The sequence below is a fragment of the Gymnogyps californianus genome, chromosome 4 (assembly GCF_018139145.2).
Source record: "Gymnogyps californianus isolate 813 chromosome 4, ASM1813914v2, whole genome shotgun sequence".
In the NCBI taxonomy this organism is placed as follows: Eukaryota; Metazoa; Chordata; class Aves; order Accipitriformes; family Cathartidae; genus Gymnogyps; species Gymnogyps californianus.
In genome coordinates this window covers 10,774,527-10,796,869 of record NC_059474.1, presented here as the reverse complement: position 1 = coordinate 10,796,869, position 22,343 = coordinate 10,774,527, and the positions used below count along the sequence as shown (strand labels likewise).

Here is a 22,343-nt window from a genome sequence, read left to right as displayed (position 1 = left end):
AACTCACACCTAGTAAAAGACTGTTCAATCTGAATTTCAAAATTGAATATGGTATACCATATTCATTAATCTGAAGTACCCTTAAATAGAAACTAGCCCTGCTTCCTAAAGAAAAGTAATATAAAGCCAAAATGAAGAATGCCTGACAAAATAAATTTTATTCACTTCAGAAGCGCAACTCAATAATGTAACACAAATATTCTACTTCATGACTTTTTCCTAAAATAATTATTTCAGGAGTTTTGATAGCACTACCTTGGATTTTTAGAATTTAGGAACATTAAAACATTTTCTGGCATTTTGGAAAAAAATAGAAACAGATTATTCTGAAAAAACTGTATACTATAAAATAATATTACATAATACTAAATATAATGTACTGAATTATACCTATATTAATAATAATATTATAATATTGACTTGCTTAAGATTCAGAATTATAAATCTATACTCAGATGAATTTATATTTATACAATTAGTCTTACCGTAATCTGCCAGTTAGGCACATAATTACAGATGTAACTGAATGGGAATATGTAATCAATAAATATATCTACTTAATCTTAAAGGTCTATTTTTTTTATTGCTGCATTTAGGATTAGACTAGGACACTTGCAGATCAATTTCCATCTCATTCTTGTGCTGCTTCAACCTACTAAACATGTCTCTTCCTGATGTGGAAGGTCCCTCTGGGCCTGCAGATCTGTTCTATATGCTTGTTTGCTACTGCTTCAGCTTGAGCAGTTAAGACATCATAATAACATTTAAATGTCCCTAAACTGGAACATTGGCATCAAAATCCCACTTGTATCCAAGACAGCAATCCAGAAACCTTCCTCCTGCAGCATTTAAAACTCACCAGGTGCTGCTCTACTCAGTTTGAAACGTTCCTGTAGGCCCACATTTCTCCCATTGATCCTTACCCTTAATCTGAATTACCTTTTAGAGGTAGCCCAACCTCAGCATTACCTGTACAGGAAGCACTTAGCAGCTGGCTCTAAATCTAAGGGATATCAGTGCCTAAACTTAGGCAGGATATCTAACTCAGGCACTTGTGTAACTCAGAGAATCCCCACACTAACTGCGTATCTCTTGCATAAGTGTTATTGCAATCTAAAGTAAAAATGGACTTTTACTTCAATAGAAACTCAAACTGTGAGTTAACTGCAAGACACTGAAGTCAATCATTTTCGGTTACAAATGTTAGGTCACCTTCCTTCTTCACATGAGATTCTTTGCTTGATACTAAGGCCTATTTCTTCTAACGTGCCTGTACAATGAATGGGAACCTTAGATCCCCTAATGCTGGATTCTGGATTACAATCTAAGATGTTGCATTGCATGGCTAACTGGATTTTTTACTGGAGTCAGACAAATTTTTTTCTGCATTAACTCCTGTTTTGCTGCACAGGTAACTGACAATATACTTTAGTGCACTTACAAAAAATAAAATGGAAAATGGGGTGGAAAATGCCAGAGGAAGATAGTACTTTTGACTCTTACCGAAATAAAGTGCGTTTTTCTAAACGTAGGTCCCGAGACTCCAGGATGCTACTGTCTTGGTGCAATACAAGTGGCTACAGAGCACGTCAGGAACAAAAGAAGAGAGAGAGCAAATTAATTTTAAAACATGTGAAAAAGAACAGCTGAGTGGTTAAAAAAATTTTTCAGATAACTCAGAAAATGATTAATATAGGTTGTATGCATTCTAGTGGATATTCATTTACAATATGCAACATGATTAAAGTGTATTTTATTTTGGCTACTTGTGAGACAATGACCAAACTTCAACTTCCACTGGAGTCAGCAGGTATTCAGGAACTCAATGTTTTAAAACAAGCCTAGGTCCTTCAACTTAAATAAATTATTACATAGAATGATGCATTAGAAAATATGGCAAGTTAACAGTCTTCAAAAGATTTAAAAGAACAGGCACATAACTATGCACATTCATTGATTTTTGTCATTGTAATCATCTAGATTGAGCATAAGCACAAATTTAAGACAATAAGTGTTTCACACAGCTTCTCTTTGAATTGGAGATACTCCTGTTGGAATAAGAGCCATCACCCCCACCAATGTAGACTGCTGTCTTGGAAATTTTCCTCAATATTAAAACATGCACCTTAATTCTAGCATGAATTCATCTCATTCTCTTTTGAACAACTGAATGTCATTATGTTTCTTTGCTTTAATGAAGTACCATCTACTCCAACACATTTGTTTTCTTTGTGGATACTTTCAGTTAAGTACAAGCTAACCATTCCCCTGGTCAAACTACATGGACTAGATAAAGCTAACCATTCCCTTGGACAAACTACATGGACTAGATACCTAAATTAACTTATTATAAGGAAATCCTTATCATAAGCTCTCTTCTGCTTTCTGTAATGTAGACACCACAACCCATCACAGTACTCCACCAGTTCTAGTTTCACTAAATTCTCCTTCAATTAACTAGTATTGCCAATGTAAAGCTATAGGTAGAACCAGGAGACACGTATTACTATCGCGAGAACAGAATTCCTTATTAGTAAAATGGGTATGAAAACGCTTTAAAAAAAGCACAGGAATATGCAATACCTTATCACCTCCAACCAAAAAAAGGTCCACTGCAGCTATGTTAATGCCATGTTTCTCGCAGAGCCCAGATAGCACCTCTTTGATAGAGAATCCGGATTTAACAGCCATTTTGCTGGATGAACCATCCGGAAGGTTTATACAGCAGTATTTGGGGGATTTCTCTTTATCTGGTACAAATGCAGGTAATCTTGAGGCTTCAGACTTGACAGGAAAAAGAAAGAATAGTCAGTGCCCAATGGGAAAACTAGAAACATGCATAAACTTTTTGAGTCTGTACAAATCAAATCAAGCCAAGAAGCATACTTTCTACTATGTTTACAGTTTAGAAATCCTTCCAAATATCATGAATATCAGATAAATTTAAATCCTGAAAAAAAACCCGTTTAGATAAAGATAATAGCATTGCACAAATCTAAATATTTCAAGAATAGATGAAGTTTTAGACAGTGAGTGTGTAAAACAGGTTACAAGATTCTCAAACTATAGAACAGAACTCATCAAAAAGTGTAAAAAGTAAAATCTTATTTAGCTTCCAAATAGTTAAGTGTCTGTACTCAATAATGACTTGCTGATGTAAAAATTACCATTGGCACATTATGAATCAACATTTAAGTGATGAGGAACACCTTCAAACATCAGCTTCCTCAAACAAAATTTCCTCTTCTTTTAACATAATCTGAATGCTACACATACAAATACACCACAGAGAAATTAAAATTTTAAAATAATTCACTTAATGAAATCACATGCTTTTTTTTATTAAAGGGAACAAAAAGTACAATGTTATGGGTTAAGGCTAAAGGGCACAGCATTAACCTTTATTCTAGAGTAATATTAGAATGCTAACACTACTACAAAATATCAAAAGTATCTTTGAAAATTTAACAAAAAGCTCACTTATAACTTGAAAGGACACCACAAAAGTACTGTTTTCAACAGTCTTTTAGGGTACTCATAGTGCTTTTTCTCTTCTCTTTAACTTGCTGCTTCTCATCCAAATCACACTAACTTTCTGACTTAATCAGTTGAAGTGGGAGAGAAAAGAGGGGTTGTTGCTTTAGGGAGGCTTTGCATTTTCTGTTTTTTAAGATAAGACATTTCTGCAACAAAAATAAACATGACTTTGCCATGCTTGCTTCCCTGATCAATATTTGTAGCATAGGCAAATTTACATAGTTGCTAGAATATAATCTACTAGAGGGATATCAAGACTGCAAAAAAACTTTTAAAAATTATTATACTCTTCCTCCATATCAACATAGTTAAAATAAATTTAAAGTATTATATTTATGTTCTATTATTAATATTGGTTTAATTTTGCATTTCATTAGTTTTACACTGCAAAGGTAGAATTTGATGGTCAGAAATCACCATGTCTTCACTGATTATTTTCCTACACACTATGACAAAATCACAGTGTTTGCAATGAAATTCCCTACCTCTCTTTTCTCAGATTTTAGGAGCACAGTTAAATCATAATAATAATAAGAAAAACTCACAACTTTAAAAGAAAGAGAGGAAAGAAACACGACAGACACTAGTACCACAGAAATCAGCCTAACACAACTTGCATACAGGTCAAGCAAAGGGAAAGCTTTAACATGTGGTTGTTCAGAACAGAATCTCAAAGCTCTGGTAGGTGGAAAAAGCTGTTTATAAAGAGCTACAGTAGCTCCCTTTGAAAGGCAAACTTCTATTCTGGAAGTGTACTGGTGCCTGAAGTAAAGACAGACAAGATGCAAAGGGTATCTTTCTGCTACAAGGACAAAATAAGAAGCAATATATGAACACAACCTCTATTACATTTCTAGTATTCTAAAATTGCTACATATTACATCTTGCCCTCTAACTGTATCACTTAAAGACCCTTTCTTAAAGTGTTACTTCAAATAAATTCCCCACTTCTTCATTAGTAAGAGCCGGCCATTACCAAGTCAAGACTAGCAGTTGATGACATGGAGCCTTGTGATTCCCGTCTGTATGATAATCCATTGGACTGAATAGAATCTGTTTGTGGAAAGAATCAGCAATCAGTAAAAAGGTTTATTTTTATTATTTATTATAATACAGAAAGCTATTTCAAATATTAGCTCCTCTGGTCAGAAAAATAATTTTTTTCATTAGAGGAAAAAACACCAAATCTTCATGCTGTGCACTGAAGCGTGGAAAACCAAAACAATATTTGGTCAAGTATCTCTTGGTTATGTAACCCTTGAATAACCCCACTTGCTCTTCTATTTTTAAAAAACCCTAAAAACCTTATTTTTTTTAAATCTTAAAATGTTTTTAAAAATTTAAAAATTATTCTACCTCTTCAGATATTTTGAAGGGAGATAAATATTTTTAAAAGTGCAAGTATGGTGTTAGAAAACTAAAATCTAAGACAATCACTAGTCACTTTCAGAAGTTTAAGTCTATAATCTTAGCAAATGCCTCTGATGTCTTTTCACATATGAGTATAATGAGAACACTTAAACCATCCGTATGATCAAAGATATCTTGTGGGTCTGGGCCTTTACTAGAAAAGAGAGAAGAAGAAACCACAGTAACAACAGGGTCCAAATTTGATGCTTCAGTGGAATTTATTATTTTTAACTCAATGGAATGACTTAATGCAAAACTTTCATCTCTTCCTCTAGAGGCCATGTACAGGTCCTTTCATAGGGGAACTCTTCCTTAAACTCTCAAAACCAGCTAAGTAACAAAACAGCAGATTACAAGGGTCTTCACAACTCTGACTCTTTTTTCATTTTAGTCAGGAAAGGTGGAAACAGGTAGTGAGCATGTTCAAAAGTGAAACGTAGGTTCAAAGAAAGGTAGGATAATGCAGATGGAGGAATTTTCAAATAGCTGTAACTATAGCACTATTTGCATGTACAGCTCCTGAACTTCTCTGTAAAGAGTTGAAATCATCTTACTGTAAAAATAGTAGCTCTCTGCTTGAAAAAGCAATTGCCAGCACACAGAAATGCAGTCTACTGGAAAGCAGAAAAAAAGTCTCTTGGAAGTCAATAAAACCAGATTTAAATATTTTCATACTTTTATCTATTTGTTTCCACAAAACTTCCAGTGATACTAGCCATGCTATGGCCTTCTGACTTGACAGTTTCTTTTCGCTCTGTCACACCCAAGGATGCACTTAGATGCAAACTAAACATGATGAGATTAGTCACATCTGTTGCTGAAACAACTTTGCAACAAAGTGGAATGTGAATACTCACCATTTGGATAATCACCATTTTCTTTTCTCTTCTGTGATTTTCCCAAACTCTTACTTCTTGACCATGAGAAGAATGTTCCCCTTTTTTTCTTCTCAGTGTCCTCCTCTCCTGACTCTTCATTTAAAGATCTTCCTGACTTCGATTTACCACTTAACTACCACCAAAACACAATTAAATCATTGGTTGGATGACAGTTGTAAATATATTCTCTAAAATAAACCTTCCCACACTTCTTCCCAAAATGAGAGCGTGATGGTCAAGTTAGCTGTCTTCTTTACCCCACTCACAAGTGTATATGCCAGCATCCCTCTCAGTAGCAAACAAAAAAAACCACCCCAGTGGAAACAAAAAGAAATACATAGATGGAAATGTGCTGCTGGGTAGGGAGTACAAAACAGTAGCTGGAAACAAGCCACAGAGAGCTCCTGCAAACATGAAAGAAGTCTCCACAGCTCACCCATAATGCCTAAGTTAATGTGGAAAGGCCATTTGCCTTGCTTTTAAAACACAGAATTTCATTTCGGTATTTCACATATTTTTCCTAGGCTAGGCTTGAACATGAACTGCATTTAAAGACAATGACAAAGTATTGTTTAACATTTACAAGTATAATCAAAGTATTTATAAGTGCTGAAGAATACAAACATCAGGAGTGTTTGATATTAAACTAAACTTGCTTTTAACAAGCTACTATTCTTGTTAGATTATTAGAGTCTTCCTTAAAATGCTACTTTTAAAAAGGTTCCTAGTCATAAAAATACCTAATAGCAGATGGGCTAATGTGTACTGATTGACATGAAAAATGCAAAGTTATAATTTACCCATACAGTTATGTAATACTATGGTAGTATTATCTACATGAAGAAAAAATAAACTCTAAATAATGTTAGGAGATGAGTAAGACTATAGGTCTAATTTTTAAGCAACTGTATGTGTTTTACACAGAATTATCTTAGTTCAGTAGGGGCTAAGAAATTAAAAAACTGTTCTCTGCAAAGATGAGTTAGATTAGGTTAAGCTTTCTCCAATAACTTCTGATAAAATGTCGCCTCTCAGCAAAGGTTAAAATATCACATCTTAATTCCAATGCTCAATCAAAATAAGCTTCTGAACTGATGCATTAAAACAATCCTCATTTTTTATTTGTACAGATATATTTAAATAATAACCAAGATTTAAAATTATATTCAGGAAGTCAATAGCTAGAAATCTGATTCAAAGGTATGGATTAAAAAAAAAAAAAAAAAAAGTATTTTCCTGAGTACATAAAATTTTGTAATTATATTTGCCAGCACCACTAATCAAACATTCTAATTGTTTTTTATATATTATCTTTGATCTTCTAAAGAACTTGAAAAACATTATTTAAGAACATAGTTTTCAGATAGCAACAATACAAAGGTAACCTTTTTTGGTGTTGAGATATTGGACTTCTCTGAACTGATACTGTGTTTAGAAGTGGGGCTGCTGGGAACACGCTGAGGATCAGGAAGAGGACGACCTTCTACTTCAGCTAAGATGCATTCTTGGTAAAGGGGGGATTTGAGAAAGCGAGTATAGCTATCAAACTTCATCAAGTTAAATATCTGAAATTAAAATGCAATGGATAATGGTTACATAAGCTTAAACAACACATCAAGAAAATAAAGCTATTTCGCAACAGCCAACTCCCACTAAATTTAAGACATTAACCTGTAAACAGCAGTAGGCGTGACTTTGGTGAAGTGTATTTAACCAGGTCTAAACAATTTAAAGTGAAACACAATTTGATCTATTCCCTTAGCACAGGTTCAGAAGAATGCTATGATTTGTGCAAAGTGCATGAGAAGCCATCTCTTACTGCATTTATGCCTTTGTACATTCTATGCGAAGCGCGTAGCAAGCCAGCCATTTTAAATATTTTTTAAAGATTATTACATCAGTACTATATGTGACAGGATTAAATAATACAAGTGTGTTTTAAGGTAGCTGTGAACAAGAAAAAAGTTTATGATCTAAAACTCAGGAATATGATGGAATCACAATACGCAATAGTGTGCAACGATACAAGACATACAAGGTTAATTACTGATGCAGGGAGGAGCAAAGAGTCCTTTACAGTATTATGTAATGTTCATGTGCCCAATCATACAGGAAAAAAAAGATCAATATCTTTGGAAGATTCAATAATCAAGGTGCTGTAAAATCAAGACCTTGAAAAAGAACAGTTTACATAAAATGGCTGCTCTGGGCACGACCAACATTTATCTTTAGCTACATCGGAAGGAAGCAGCTCTATACCAGGCCTGGAGCAAATGTCTGAGGCTAATTTAGGCAAAGCTAAATTTATGAAAGTAAAGGAAGACAAGGTCTTTCTTAAATGCTAAACGTTTGAATTTCTTGTTCCATTTTTGCAAACCTATAGTTCTAAGTGAATTCATACTTTTACCTTCTCCAATGATTTACTTGATCTGAAAAAACCAGTATGAATGCCTTCTTCTTTGGACATGACAAATTCCCTACAAGCAAAGAACAGCATGCACCACCCAACTGGTTATGGCACTCCCAAGAGCCTATAGGGAAGTCCATCACTAAGCCACAGTGGCCCAGTTGCAGATGGAAATAATTTTTCAGATTGTGCAGACACCCTTCTCAACAAGCATTAGCCCAAAGCTTTTCTGGCAAACAGCAAGATGCTGCAGTGTCACAGAAACCTAATTCAAACTGAATGCTGACTTCCACATTCTTGCCTTCCCCCTACACATTCCCATTCCCTCTTAGGTGCTACCTGTCATGTTTGTTGGGCCCTCTAACAAACTGTTTTCCACATGGTAAGCTAAGGAAAAAATACTTTTGTAGGGTTAGTTTTGCCAGCTTAACATGCTGAAACAGCTCAGCACAAAGACTAATGTGCCCTCAATGCAGTGTCAAAGAGACAATCCGGTGTCAATGACTCTTCCCACTTGAAAAACTGCTCACAAAGCGGAATCTCTCTCTCATGCTATGAAAGATACAATCCTCTGACCACAGGTACACTGGCAAAATTCAAAAAGTCAACTAGTTTCATAGCACACATAGTCTTCAGGTCAAGGCTCAACAAATTATTGAGTGTACGCAACGCACATAGCTTGGAAATGTTTCTTGAGTTCTGTTGAACTCAAAGAATAACACTGTGGTGTATTGCCAAAATAGGATAAAATACGGAGGGGCAATTGCAAGATATCGAAATGCCTCAGTCTCACAGACTCATAGATGAACTGCTGATACAAGGTTAGTTATTGGGGAACAATGGTAAGTGCAGTCTGCACACACCAACACAGACGCAAAAACCAAGCTAACTGAAAAATACAAAATACTTCATCTGTCCTTGAGGTTTTCAAGGAAATGAAATGTACAGAGGTTACACTCAACAAATCACAATGTTTTAAGCTAAATGCAATCTGTGCCCCCAAAATATAAAACACTGTTTTACAATGCAGCTAACCTTAAACACTTTAAATTTAATACAGTTTCAGGATGAAAAACAAAGCTTTTCAGAGTTGTCTCCTGTCACAGAATCTAGCACCAAAAGAAGATAAAATTGTTATTCCATGCTAGGTAGTTCTCTGCAATATTCTCCTTTATTCTTCCTAAGAGACACAAAGAGAGTTACTGCAGAGAAAAAGTCTGCAAATTAAATATACTTAATACAGCAAAAACATTCCAGCCTTTTAACTTTGCTGGACAAAGTGATGACAGCTTAACTACTTTATCTTGAGCTCATCATCATCTGCCCTACTACATTGCTAGCCCACACTACATCCCCAATTTCCTACGTTTAGCATTATTATCATATTAATTTACACATGTTAATGACTTCGGCTTATTGGAAAAATCTAGCAGATGCAATTTCTTGTTCTTACAAATGAGAAACAGAAATATAGCTTATAAAAGCATAATTTGAACTTTACACATAAACAAGGGTAGAAAAACTTACATCCATTTATGCAACTCTACATGAAGTAAATGTAGTAAATTTTATTCTTATTTTATTATCTTCAAGTGACCTACACTGAAGGTGCATCCAGAAACACTCAAAATACTTGTTCTTATTCTATTCTAAGAAAGAGTGAAATCCTAACTAGAGATTTTGGCTACGTCCACATTGTCATATTACAACACCTCTAACAACAGGCTCAAGGGAAATTTGTCAGGCTATGAGACAGAAAGCAACTTCCAGCAGCATTCCCAACAGGCAGTGCTTGAGAGCTAATGGTTTCAGCAGTGCTTTCCAAGGCACTTTCCCACACACACTTCTGCAACTCCACTGCAGCCTTACAGCAACGCTCCCTACTCCCCAGCATCATATAACACTTATCCGATGACCACCACAGATCAGCACCCTTGCACTGTATGCTCAGTGCTGCAATCTAAAAAATCTTGTGAAAGACCACAAATGTAGAGCCTTTGCATTATTAATATGGTGTCACCACTGCAAGCTGAACTTTGAAAGTCTGCAGGTGTGTTGTGCTAACTACACACTCCTACAGTTCTGTGTTCCTGAGGTCATACCACCCACCAGGACCACAAAAGCGACCCACTGCAGAACCACCACTTAGTGAAACCAAGATATTAAAGGCCATCAAGGCAGTTGATTACCCAGCACCAACCTCAGCCAGGCATCACACCATTAGTACCTCAACTGGCACACCTAGCTCCAAGACCGCTTACTTTGGCAGAGTAGTAGTTCTCATACTGCTTCACCTAATTTTTCAGTGGGAGGAACAGGCCTGACTGAGGGATCTGACGGGAGAACTACAGAGGCATTGACAATTGAGATAAGCAGGTCAGGTCCAGACAGGCCACGTGGCTGGGATTAGACCCACAGCAGCACTTCACATCAGCATTTTCACCCACCTTATGAGCCCTCCAACCTAAGGACACGCGTTTTCAAAGAACAAGAAAATCTGCATCAGCCCAGCCAGCAGACTCATAAGAACACCATCTGCTCCACCAAACAACTGGACGAGGATGAAGAGGAATGCAGGCATGGGCTCCACAAAGCCAAGATGAGGAATGCACGAAAAAATGCCTGGGAAGACCTTGGCTGGCAATTCCCATGGAAGCCTCAGGCCTTGGTAGGTGCATGGGGGGTAGCTGTAATGCTAGAAGCTACCAGACCAGCAGTTAGACCTACCTTTCTATCTCCACTTCGCAGATGGAGGAAGATACTATACCACCTGCTCAGGTTGCCCCAAAAGCATGCAATCTGAGGTTGCATGAAGACTAAGATTGTAACCTGCTTTGTTTATGCAGTTAAAGCTACATCCTGGATTTCTAAATAACATGACCTCAAAATTACTTCTACTAATAAATTGTTAGGGTGGGAGAGTTACCAAAGAGATTACTCAGGAGAAAAAAGAAGAAAATTAAATTCTATAGAAAATGTAAAGTATATCCTGTTGTTACAAAACTGTTCTGTTCTGAACTTTAATAATTATTTAAAATACATCCACTTCAGAGGTCTTCAGACACCAACAGTTTTAACAAGCTCTTCATCTGACAGTTCTGTTAAAGCATAAGGGAAGGACTCCTTTAATACAACAGACATATTTTACAAACCACTTTAACCAAAATTAGACACTATTTGTGTACACATTGTCCACTAAAGAAAAGAATAAGCAACCATATGCACATATGCAATGTGTTGCAACACATGGAATTATTTACTTGCACTAAACCTTCATTTCAATAATACTAGTTTTCAGAAATTTTTTTAGTTAATGGCAATTTTCTACACATATGCAAATGTACAAAAAAAACAGTCAAGCATCTTTCCATTATACAGCCTTTTTCTATTCTGCTAAGAGAATCTATGTGATCATGACTTCAAAGTCTTTTTATACGTAGTAAAATATACAGCATGTGAAACTACTTTCACAGATTTTAAAGTACTTCAAAGGAAAAGATAATAGACATAAATGTACAGCAGTCATGTTTTCTATAGTTACCTGAAGTTGCTGTTCCTTGAACATATCTGGATGTGGAGAATTGAGAATATCATCTGCCAACTGTGCCTGGCTATCAATATTAACTGGGGTTGTAGCTTTGCTACACAAGAACTTACTGAATATCTCCCGAGCTCTGTAAGAAAGCTACAGAAAAGAAATGCTAAATGTATGTCTGCTTTAAAACCATATTTTTAGACAGGCATTTCTTACACTGATATATTCCACCCAAAAATATACAGCCATTCCAGTTTCCTTAATAGATAAGCATTTTTCATTTAACAGCTTTTGTTAGTTTTAGGCATGTAAATAGGGTTTTTCCTTTAAAATTACAAATATTCATCAAATATTTCTTAAGCAGTAAAAGTTGTCATCAAAATAAAAATTAAAATAATTAAACTATGAAAATAATAGAAGTGAAGCACGTCAAATGCTATCTTACAAAGGAGAATAGATTTTTTAGATTTTAGACCTTTTACATAACAGTTATGATTTAAATAAATCCTCTAAGGTTCAATTTCTAGAAGTCAGAAAAAGGTAATTTCTGTGATTATGAATGTCATACAAATATATGAATATTTACAGCCAAAAACATTCATGCTCTATTTTTAACTTGTTTACTTTGAAACACCCACATTCTGGAAATAATGAAAAAAACACCAAACTGAGCTCAGAGCCATTAAGGGTGGTGTTCAGAAAATACATTGTTCCAAGACAGAAGAAAGTGGGGAAAAAAACTCAATGGTCCACAAAAGAGCAAAGAGGGACTTGGAAGATGAAACCGTTTCCACAGTGTAAACCTGACTAGATTTGGCTGTAGCATAGACAGAAGTGTTGCCAACCTGCACAAAATTCACCAAAACTGCCTGACCAATGTAGGACTATCTTAAAAGGATGAGATGGAGATTCTCATAATTTGTGAACAAAGATGACTACACTTACAGCAGCAGATATATCTAAGTTAGTTATAAACACATTATCTTGGCTAGCGGAGGCAGTCTAGCTGAAAGAGCACAACAGAGGCTAATTTTCGCCTCTCCTTGACGTGTTAAATTCAACTGCTCTGCACTCTTTTGCACTGGGCTACTGCAGCTAGACATTTTTCAACATCCAGTATACCTTAGCTCATTTTTACAGAGCTACCTCTGCACTTCACTGCAGTCTAAACATCTTAAACTTGGGACAGTACTCTCAGGGGACTGACAAAATTAGACTGAGGCTCCAACCGTATTTTAGCGAAGTTACAGTACAAAGATCAAGCACAGCTCCAATAACTTCAAAAATCTTGAAGTAGCAGCAATTTTTGAAGAAGCAACACCACGTATTGAAATATAACATTGACTTACCTCTTTTTTATCATGTGCAGGTACATGGTTAAAATATTCACAGGCCTGCCAAAATAAAATATTTTCTTCACTAAATTCTTTCCGTAGAAATTCCTAGGGGGAAATAAACAAATAAATAAATGTCTCAAAGAAAAGAAGTTACTTGCCATTTCAAACAACCTATTTATAATGCTTGATAAGTTTGCATAATGGTAACATTTCAATCAGTCTCACAGTCCAGTTTTCTTGTAAAGTAAAAATCAATGCATGTCCAATATATGCCTAGTGCTTCTCCTCTTTCTCATTTCTTTTTAAATGTATACAATTGAGAAGAATCCATCAAGTTACAATGAAATAATTTGCATGTACAAAGACGAAGTTTGAAACTTCATATTAAGTAGTGTATAAACTAGTGAATAAACTTTTAATAAAAATTTAAATAATTTATAACTACATTTAAAAATTACACTGTAAACCTGCTGTCTTTAATTGCAGTTCTACTAGTATAACAGAGTAGATGTTTATCGAGCAGCGCCCGTAATCAATTCTGTATTCATTATGGCATCTTTCTGCATCACATGGCAACTACAAAAAATCTTTTATCGCTGCTTGCTGATTGGTTACATGGGTTCTCCTTGGAAAATACATTCCTGAGGGGGGGGAAAAAAAAAATCTCCCAGTACAACCCACAATCAGGACATTTATATTGTAGCATCCAAAAGTCCAAATGAAGACTGGGACTCCATTCAGTTGGGAAATTGTACAACCGTTGTACAACCACAAAACTGTCCCCGATTCAAATCTGTGTAATTCAATATTCTCTCAGCATATGTTTCTTGAAAGCATTTTAACCATGGGAGAGGAAGATATAAAAAAAATTAACTTTGTCCTCTAAAAAAATTATCTAGGCACTCACGTAATTGGGACAATGCTTGTTTATACTTTAGAGCTTTAGGTATCAGTGTTTAATTGGAAATTTTATTTTAAGTCAGCCCACAAGCCACAACCTTCCTTAACATCCAAGGCAGTCTCAGAAAGCAGTGTAAGAGGAATCTTCACAGAAATACGTAAAACTTAACTTTATTTGTGCTTTTAAGATATACATAGAGTTTAGGGAGTCCAACTATAAGAAAGCATTGAGATAAACTACAATACAGGGAGTCTAAATCCACTAGCAACCTCTCAATTTAAACTAAAAGTTCTTCAGATACCTAACCTGAGACACCAAATGTATAAAAGACAATCCAGAGAGTAGTCAGGGGACATTTCTGCATTTTACATGTAATTACAGATTAAAAGAGAATCAAATTAGCGAGCAGGAACTGGAACCCAACTGCCTACTTCCCCACTCAGTGCCCTCACTACAAAATGTACAGTCAATCTCCTGCTTGCTTGCTTTCTGGCCACATGATTTGGGCACAGCTGGCCGTACAACAATTCAGCTTCATCAGGAAGACTGAATGGTGCCCCAGTTGGAACATTATGTAGCCTAGCAGTTGTCACACATGGCTGGGAAGCTGGAGATGTTGGTTTGAACCACTTGAGGAGGGAACTTGCAATCAGGTCTCTCACTTCCTGGATGACTGCTCTAATCAGCAGACTATTATGCAAAATGTGAGTATATGCAAAACACGCAAAATCTCTCCTTCTTAGAGAGTAATTCCTGCTCTGTGACAAAGCTGTCCTCAGGAAAGGCCTATGCATGCTGAATCCCAAATGCACCAAGATGCTTACTCTGTAATTGTGAATTAAACGCTGATGCTTCTATGTTCTTGAATACTGGCAGAAATCTATAACCGCATAGTGTTACGATAGCCAGGTTGCAAGTAAATCTAAGCCATGGCTCTGGATCTCTCCTGGGCCTCAAGAAAATGGTGGTGCACACAATAAATTTCAACATTCCCTAATTGATCTTTAAATTGGGTATTTCTTTAACACATGCACTTTTGCAATGTTTATAAAAATAATTTCTAATTAGAATAGAATGGGGGAGAAAAGTAAAACTTCCTGAATATCTGAGGTTGCCTCTTGCTGAAATGAAATGTAACTTTAACCTTTTAATCTGAAAATTTAATAAAATGACATTAGCTACTTTCTAAGTTTTTAATGTAAGTTTTGATCATTCATAGTACTGAAAAATTACTGCAGCAATTTCTCAAGTGTACATAAGTAAGTTTACTGATGGCTTACCAGTAATTAGGAAAGACAACTAGAGTTTCAGTAGCACCCCCACAAACTACATCATTTTTCAGGTGGACTCTAACATCAGATCAGAATTATAATTTTTCTTTCAGTCTGATGAGAAGTCTCAGTATCTAAGCAGAAATGCTAATAACGCTTAGGCTACTCTGCTAAGAAAAATGGAAAGACAGGGAACATAATACTCAGGACATCTTATTTTGCTTTCATCTTCTCTGTCTCCTCAAACAGGTGGTCACTGTTAATGTGTTTTTTGGGTCCCCACACCAGTTAAGATGGAAGTCTGCTTATTAATCATTTTGGTATTGTAATACTTTTGTACCAAGTAAAGGAGTCTTTCTGAGTTACCACAAATTCCAATAATCTACGTCTCCTACACCATAGGTTTCTTTATATTCTCTTTGTGAAAATTACTTGAGTAGCACAAACTGTCCTTGTGTAACATATTCAGAATCAGCAACATACTCTCAGTGCAACAATGCAAAAGTGTATACACCTCTATTTCCTTACTTGTCAAATAGAGATGACGCTATTTACAACTTCATAAATGTGCTGTGAAGAAGCTTAATTTATGCTTTGCAAATACTTAACACTATTCCTGCAAACTGCAGCTTTAACCAGTGCTCTTAGCCACCTTAATTACTTCCAAAAAATATTTCTACAAACCTTTTGCAGGAAGATAAGCCACTATATCATTGAAAAAATCTTCTACATGGCTTCCAACATTTCAGTAGGCAAATGTGAAAAAATTACCAATTCTTAGGAAACTACTGAAACTACTGCCTTTTTCTTGTACAAAGGCTACAGATACAAATATAACAAAATGTAATTGTTCTACAAAATTGGGAAGCTTTCTAAAAGTTCAGATACAAAGCAAAATATAGCCTCCATTTTTATCTGAAACTTTTGCTATCCAGAATGCATGGCAATATGTGTATTACTATGAACTCTTATTCAACCGTGATCCAGTTTAAACTTAGAATGATGCTCAGATAACAACTGTGTAAGAATGAACTCCTATCTCTTGTCCTATGTAAGGATAGTGTCAAGAAAGAAAAAAGAATACAGGAAAATTACTGCAGCAGTATCAGGTATTTTGAAAGGCCTCTTACCGTCCCTCAAAACTTACCGAAAAATATTTAACACCAACAGGATCTTGAAGAAGACGCTCAAATGAAACAGCCCAGCTTGCAACTCTTCTTTCTCGAAGTCGTCGACAGCTCTGTACACTGGGAAGACTAGCATTGCTACTGAGGCTGTTTTCACTGATGCAGTCTTTCAAATCAGTACTATTCAGCTCTGTTAAAAACAATGAACAAATCTGTCAATAAAGTATTATCCACTTTTACTCTTCAGCATTGTTTACTTGATTTATCACACCTTCTGCTCAAGCTCACGGTAGTGCAGACGTCAAAATATCCCTCCCCATTTTTATTAGGAGCACCTGCACAGAAAAAACAACCCCAAACATCTCTCCATTTTCTTCTGTTCCACTGCAAAGAAAATTAAATGAGTGTCTTAAAATAAATCCCCTGCCAGAAGCAAAAGGGGCAAGCACAAAAGGAAATCTTTTTTCTTGCTCCACAAAATAAAATATTTTGGCTAAAATTTTCTGCTCACATTCCTCACCCCATGGACTGCACTCCTTCATAAGATTATCCAAGGCAGGTAGAGCTTCAAGAACCCACCGTTCACCAGAAAGTGGGCAAAAACCTATTTGGTGATAGGAGACAGCAAAATTTCATATATTCTTACATCAGTAGAGACAGGGACTCTGAAGTTTTTCATGGAAATGAAAGATTCCTGTTAAATACTGAAAATTTAGGAAAGTAGTCAACTGAGGAAAAGAGTACTAAGGAAAATGAGCTAGTAATGGATGCCTTCCTCATCCACAGCAAGTAGAGTTTATCAAACCATAGATCCTCAATTTATCATGGTTTCTGATAAAAACAGGGATCCGTGACTCCCTTCCAGACTCGAGCCAACATAGTGCAATAATCTACAGACCCCAAGCTGAGAAATGACCGGATTCTTTAGATCTTGAAAAAACAGAAGTGCTTTTTTTATTCTGAAAAACAAATTAACAAGAATCCATAGAGAATTCAGGAAAACACAACCTTGTGTAGTAGCGTAACTAATAATTTCAAGTATTAACCCCAGATCATCTTTGTCACATATCAGTAAACAGAATTCGCACAAAAAATTCTTAAAGTGACCACTTGTTCACAGAAGTGGAAAGGTGAAAGAAATGGCTGCTCTAAGTAAAAGAGGGAACTGTATACAACAGGGTCCTATTCACAAACTTGTCATTTATTTGTTGCATACCCTTTGACAAACCACCGCTCTCTCCATCTCTCAGTTTACACAAATGTAAAACTGGTATAGTTGTACTCACAGATGCACACTTCACAGAGGTGATCTGGGGTTTAATTAATTGTGAAGACACAACTAAATAAAGTCCTGAGCTACCTGACCTGATGTCATAACGGACCTTGCTTTGAGCAGGAGAGGTTGCACTAGAGAGATGCCAAACTGAATGAGATTCTGTGATGAAGGGATAAAAAAAGCAGACACTCAATTCTTTGAAAAATTAGCAGTAATAGATGTAAGAAAATAATATCCTCAAATAAAATAGATGATATCTTCAATAATTCTATGCCAAATGGAATATACAGCTCACTATAAATGTAAACTGATTGAGAAAACTGAATTCACGACCAGTAAGAAACGGCCTATTCTTTACAGTGACATTTTATTGCTGTTAATTTTCCTCAGTTAATCACCCGGACTAACTAAAGCAAGGAGTAATTTCACCAAAATTACTATTTTATAAGATCTCCCAAGGCCTCCTTTTCTGTTATGTATATTTCAAAGCACTTTGCATTTCCAAATTCTATGTTATAAAACATTACCGTTCCTCCCCGAAGTATGAACTTTGAAAAAAAGGACCATTCAAAGATAGATATAAGCATAGGAAAAAGTTATATAGTTGTAAAGATAAGAAAAGTTAAAAAAAAATAGTTCTGAAACTTCATTTTTAAATATATTCTGTAGCTCAGAAATATTTACTAAGATGTAACAGTTAACTACTGTGAATTTCTGTAAGCCAAGCTACTGTTTAAGACAAAAATATGACAAAACAAGACAAAGATACAGAACTAGATTAGGGAAGAATGAAAACGTAACTCTATATTTTCAACAAGGATAATATTTAAGGACCATAATAACACATTGGGTATATAAATATTTTTCTTTGCCTAATCATCATATTAATCAAAGCTAATTAAAAACACTCAGCAAATAATGCCAAATTTTCTTATAATAAATATTTATTCACTTTTTCCTTTATGACATATGAAAGAGCTAACCAAGTCAACTGTTAGCTTCATTAGAGAATACCTGTCACCACAGTGAAACTATTGTGAAAGAAGCTAATGTGAATCTGAAGAGAATTGTATCTAAATTTATTATCTGAAGTATTTTGCTCTAACTCTGCAGGTGGATACGTTTTATTTTACAGTCCAGGATATAAATAGACACCCACTTCTTGATCAATCTGGAACAGTTTCAGATACTGCCTCACTCCTAGAAGGTTCAATCCCAGCGTTCTCCAGTGATGAAGGATGAAAATTTCCTAGTTCCTTTCAGGCAAAATCAGAAAGGTAAACTCATCCCACATACCAAACCGTTTAAACCTACTTGGCTGACAGAGGGAAATTAGGGAGTAGCCACACAAAGTGCTCAACTCTAAATTCACAAGTGACAGTGCCTTAGGACTCAGAAGGGATTGCAAAATGGTAGGCACAGCAGTCATTAGCAGGTCAGCTTTGCCTTCCTCCCTCCAAGTGGCGGCTGTTCAATTTCCCTATGGCAGGCAGGAAGGCCAAACTGCAATTACAGTCTCTGAGTGTTTACACCAGTGGGTGACTGCTAACTACCTTTAATTGCTAGCAGCTGCTTGCTCTCTCCACCTTGTCGGAGTTACACTTGCTCTAAACTACACTAGGTTCTTGTTCCTCTGATACGCTGCCGACTCTGGACGTCCCATGAAAACAAATGAACCAAAGTAAGACTGCATTTTCAACAACTTTGAGAGCTACTGGCACAGGTCCTCCAATGTGTTAAGGCAGCATTAAGGGATTACTCATTCACAGTAAACTGTCTCTGTTCTGGTGGATTTTATTTAGCTAATTCAGATTTTTTCAGAAAGAACTATTTGAATTCATACTTAACCCTGACACTGCTTTGTTTTCCCTTAAAGCAAAAATGCAGTCAGTTTGCTTTTAAAATCTGTACAGATTTCTGCTGGGGTACCTGTCAACCTGAAAACAATACAGAACAAGGTTGTTTCCCAGAACAGGCTTCGTTATTCTAGTTTCTTCTACCACATAAATCAACAGTTGCAATTAAAACAGTTACAGCCTAGTGCAGGTACACCATTTAGAATCAGAGAAAAAGAAAGGTCAGATGGGAAGAAAAAAAACTCACCAACTGTAACACTAGTGCACAATTTATCCAAATCGTGCTTAAATGAAGACTGTATAAGCCGTAACTCCTGCTCCACTCCTCTTGCAGAGGAATGTTTCCAATGTAAGACTTCAGTGTCAGGTTTCCTGACTCTCACAACTCGTGCATTCCTAGGTACACACAGCCCACCCTAGAAAGCAGGAATGGAGAAACTTTCCAACCGAGTCACATATTTCATCTAATGAGCACTCTGTGATGATCATCAGAGGAAATGTAGAGCCCCGATTCCCACCCTCAAACGTTCTAATCACAAGGCTGTTGTGCAAAGTGGCCTCCTTCTTGTTAAGTGTCTAAAAGAAGAAAACTAGCTATTGGGAATCTCAGGACGCCAGAGGATTTTACTGTGAAAATTCCAACTCAGGTGCACGGACAACTTAGCAGTGTTGTGAAGTTTCCTAATGCCTGCCTGCCTTTCTCCTTACTGTGTGGAAGCACCGACTCATCTTGCATTACCTGTAAAAGGAGGCTCCTTACTCAAGCATCCTGAATCCCAGGAACCTAAATTTATTTCTGTTCTGTTCGAGAGCCACCGTACCTAGCGAGGAAGTACTACTTTCTGTGCAAACTCATTCAGTTTCATCTATGACCTTCTTCAAATACAGAATTGACACAGAATCCTTTCTAAAAATCCTCAAAACCCAGTATTTTACACCTTTTGTGTTTACACATTCTGTGGAGGGTCTTGGTTTTATTTATTTTGCAAAAACAGCATTATGTAAGAAAATGCAGGCATTTAATCAACTAAAATCTTGAAAGTATTCAGGATAAGATGGCTTTGAAAGTTTTGATTTGAATCACGTAAAGCAGTAAGTCTGAATTCAATTAATTAAGGATACTTTTGTATGCATTTGTTTATAAAAGCCATATACATTTTTCAACCTACAAATATTTTTTATTATTGTGAGAAGCTACAGGTATTCCTTGTAATCATCGGAATGCATGCATTCATGTAATTGAGATATTCCAGTTAATCGCTAAATACATTACCTGGATAAAGCTGGTAAGAACCACTGTGGTGCCACTTAATCAAATACTTCAAGCCATTCACTGAAAGCCATCCTTCTGAATCCATACCAAGTTCAGCTGTAACGTCCCGGAACCCATTGGGCGCAGATTAGTCTTACTGTACGGCACATTGTTCCTCTGCAACTTTGGGATAAGGGAAGCTAACGCATTTCCCCCCAGCAATTCCCGGTAGCCTCTAACACCGTTCTAAACAAACTGATTCTTTACCCTCATGGCTTCAAGCAGAGGAAAGCAATAGTATACTTAACACAAAGCATTATAAAACACTACATAAATAATTTAAAGAAAAGACCTTTTGCCACTGCTGCTAAAGGAACTTAAATTATTTATGTTACAGTGGAACACAGCTACAGCAAGCATGCACTGCCAACGTAACTGACAAATAAGTCATATACCTGTTGGAGGAAATAATCCATCTGTATTTATAGTGTAAAAAGTATAAACAGTGTTTTGTTTTATTTTGGACTTCATTGCGGATTTTTTGCTCTACCTTCTTTAGTCACTTCTTAAAATACAGTTTTCCGTTATTATTGTAAACATCAGATTCCTTTCAAAAAAGTCTTTAAGAACGCTTTTCCTTATGGAAATTCTTTCCAGGTGATGAACACTAAAACCAAAAATCAGCAGGAACTACAGCAAAGTAGTATCTTAGGAAAAAGACATGCCTATAGTATCTGTTATGCTTAAGTATTTGGAAATAATAGACTTCAGCTTTGTGGAACTGATCTCTGTAGGGAGCAGCAAGTAAGAACTGACTTAGACATTCTCAATAGCTCAGATACCTCACCACCTGTCTGTCTGGGAGATGAACAATGATGTACTTCTATTATATGTCCTTTGACCTTAAGGTTTTCCCTTTGTAAAGTACCATCTAGGTATCAACAGCCAAAGTCAGACATTAGCTGGGGACTATTGATCATCCCTGTGATGATTTAGATGGCACAGTGCTCAAAACATCAGCCACAGCCTGCATGCTGCGTACACGCTCTCACTATTCCTACAGTCAGCAGGAATGGACAGTTTCCGAGATGGGAAGTAAGCGAAATCTGCTAATTACAGGTTGTTGTAGTAACATAAAATGGTTTCTGCTATTCCTAGAGCATAGGTGCTGCAGATTAATTGATCTATAGCGGTGATCTTGCATCTAAGCATTATTACACTTCGCATTCTGATTGTCTGCAATTCATCAAGCAAATCAATTACAGTTAAGAGTTGCTACTGGTTGGCATCTCTGGAAACAATACTAATTCAAGTACCTATATCTTTTACACGTTACCTATCTTGCAAAGCCCAAGTGCACAGTTTTGGCTGATGAGAACATCCCAGCCTTGCACAAGCTGAGTTACCATGTAAAATAAATGCAACAAGAGGTAGATGGTTTCCAGTGCCTAGCTCTAATGTAATAAAAGCCATATGACATGAGGCTTTATTGACCTTGGAAAGAAAATGTAGAGAGAGCTGTCATGCCTCCTATTATACTGAAGGGATGTATATAA

At 36.2% G+C, this 22,343-nt stretch overlaps 1 protein-coding gene across 4 annotated transcripts in view; it reads right to left on the bottom strand.

Annotated features, from left to right (window-relative positions):
• The window catches only part of RGS12 (regulator of G protein signaling 12), a 79,893-nt gene that overhangs the window by 20,143 nt on the left and 37,407 nt on the right, over positions 1 to 22,343 (bottom strand). For all 4 annotated transcript variants that reach the window (XM_050896441.1, XM_050896439.1, XM_050896440.1 and 1 more), the window contains exons 4-11: positions 16,424 to 16,593; positions 13,117 to 13,209; positions 11,774 to 11,917; positions 7,211 to 7,390; positions 5,805 to 5,958; positions 4,514 to 4,590; positions 2,584 to 2,784; positions 1,504 to 1,577 (exon numbers count right to left, since the gene is read on the bottom strand). In XM_050896441.1, coding sequence (XP_050752398.1) covers positions 1,504 to 1,577; positions 2,584 to 2,784; positions 4,514 to 4,590; positions 5,805 to 5,958; positions 7,211 to 7,390; positions 11,774 to 11,917; positions 13,117 to 13,209; positions 16,424 to 16,593 — 1,093 coding nt within the window. The remainder of the gene's footprint in view (positions 1 to 1,503; positions 1,578 to 2,583; positions 2,785 to 4,513; positions 4,591 to 5,804; positions 5,959 to 7,210; positions 7,391 to 11,773; positions 11,918 to 13,116; positions 13,210 to 16,423; positions 16,594 to 22,343) is intronic.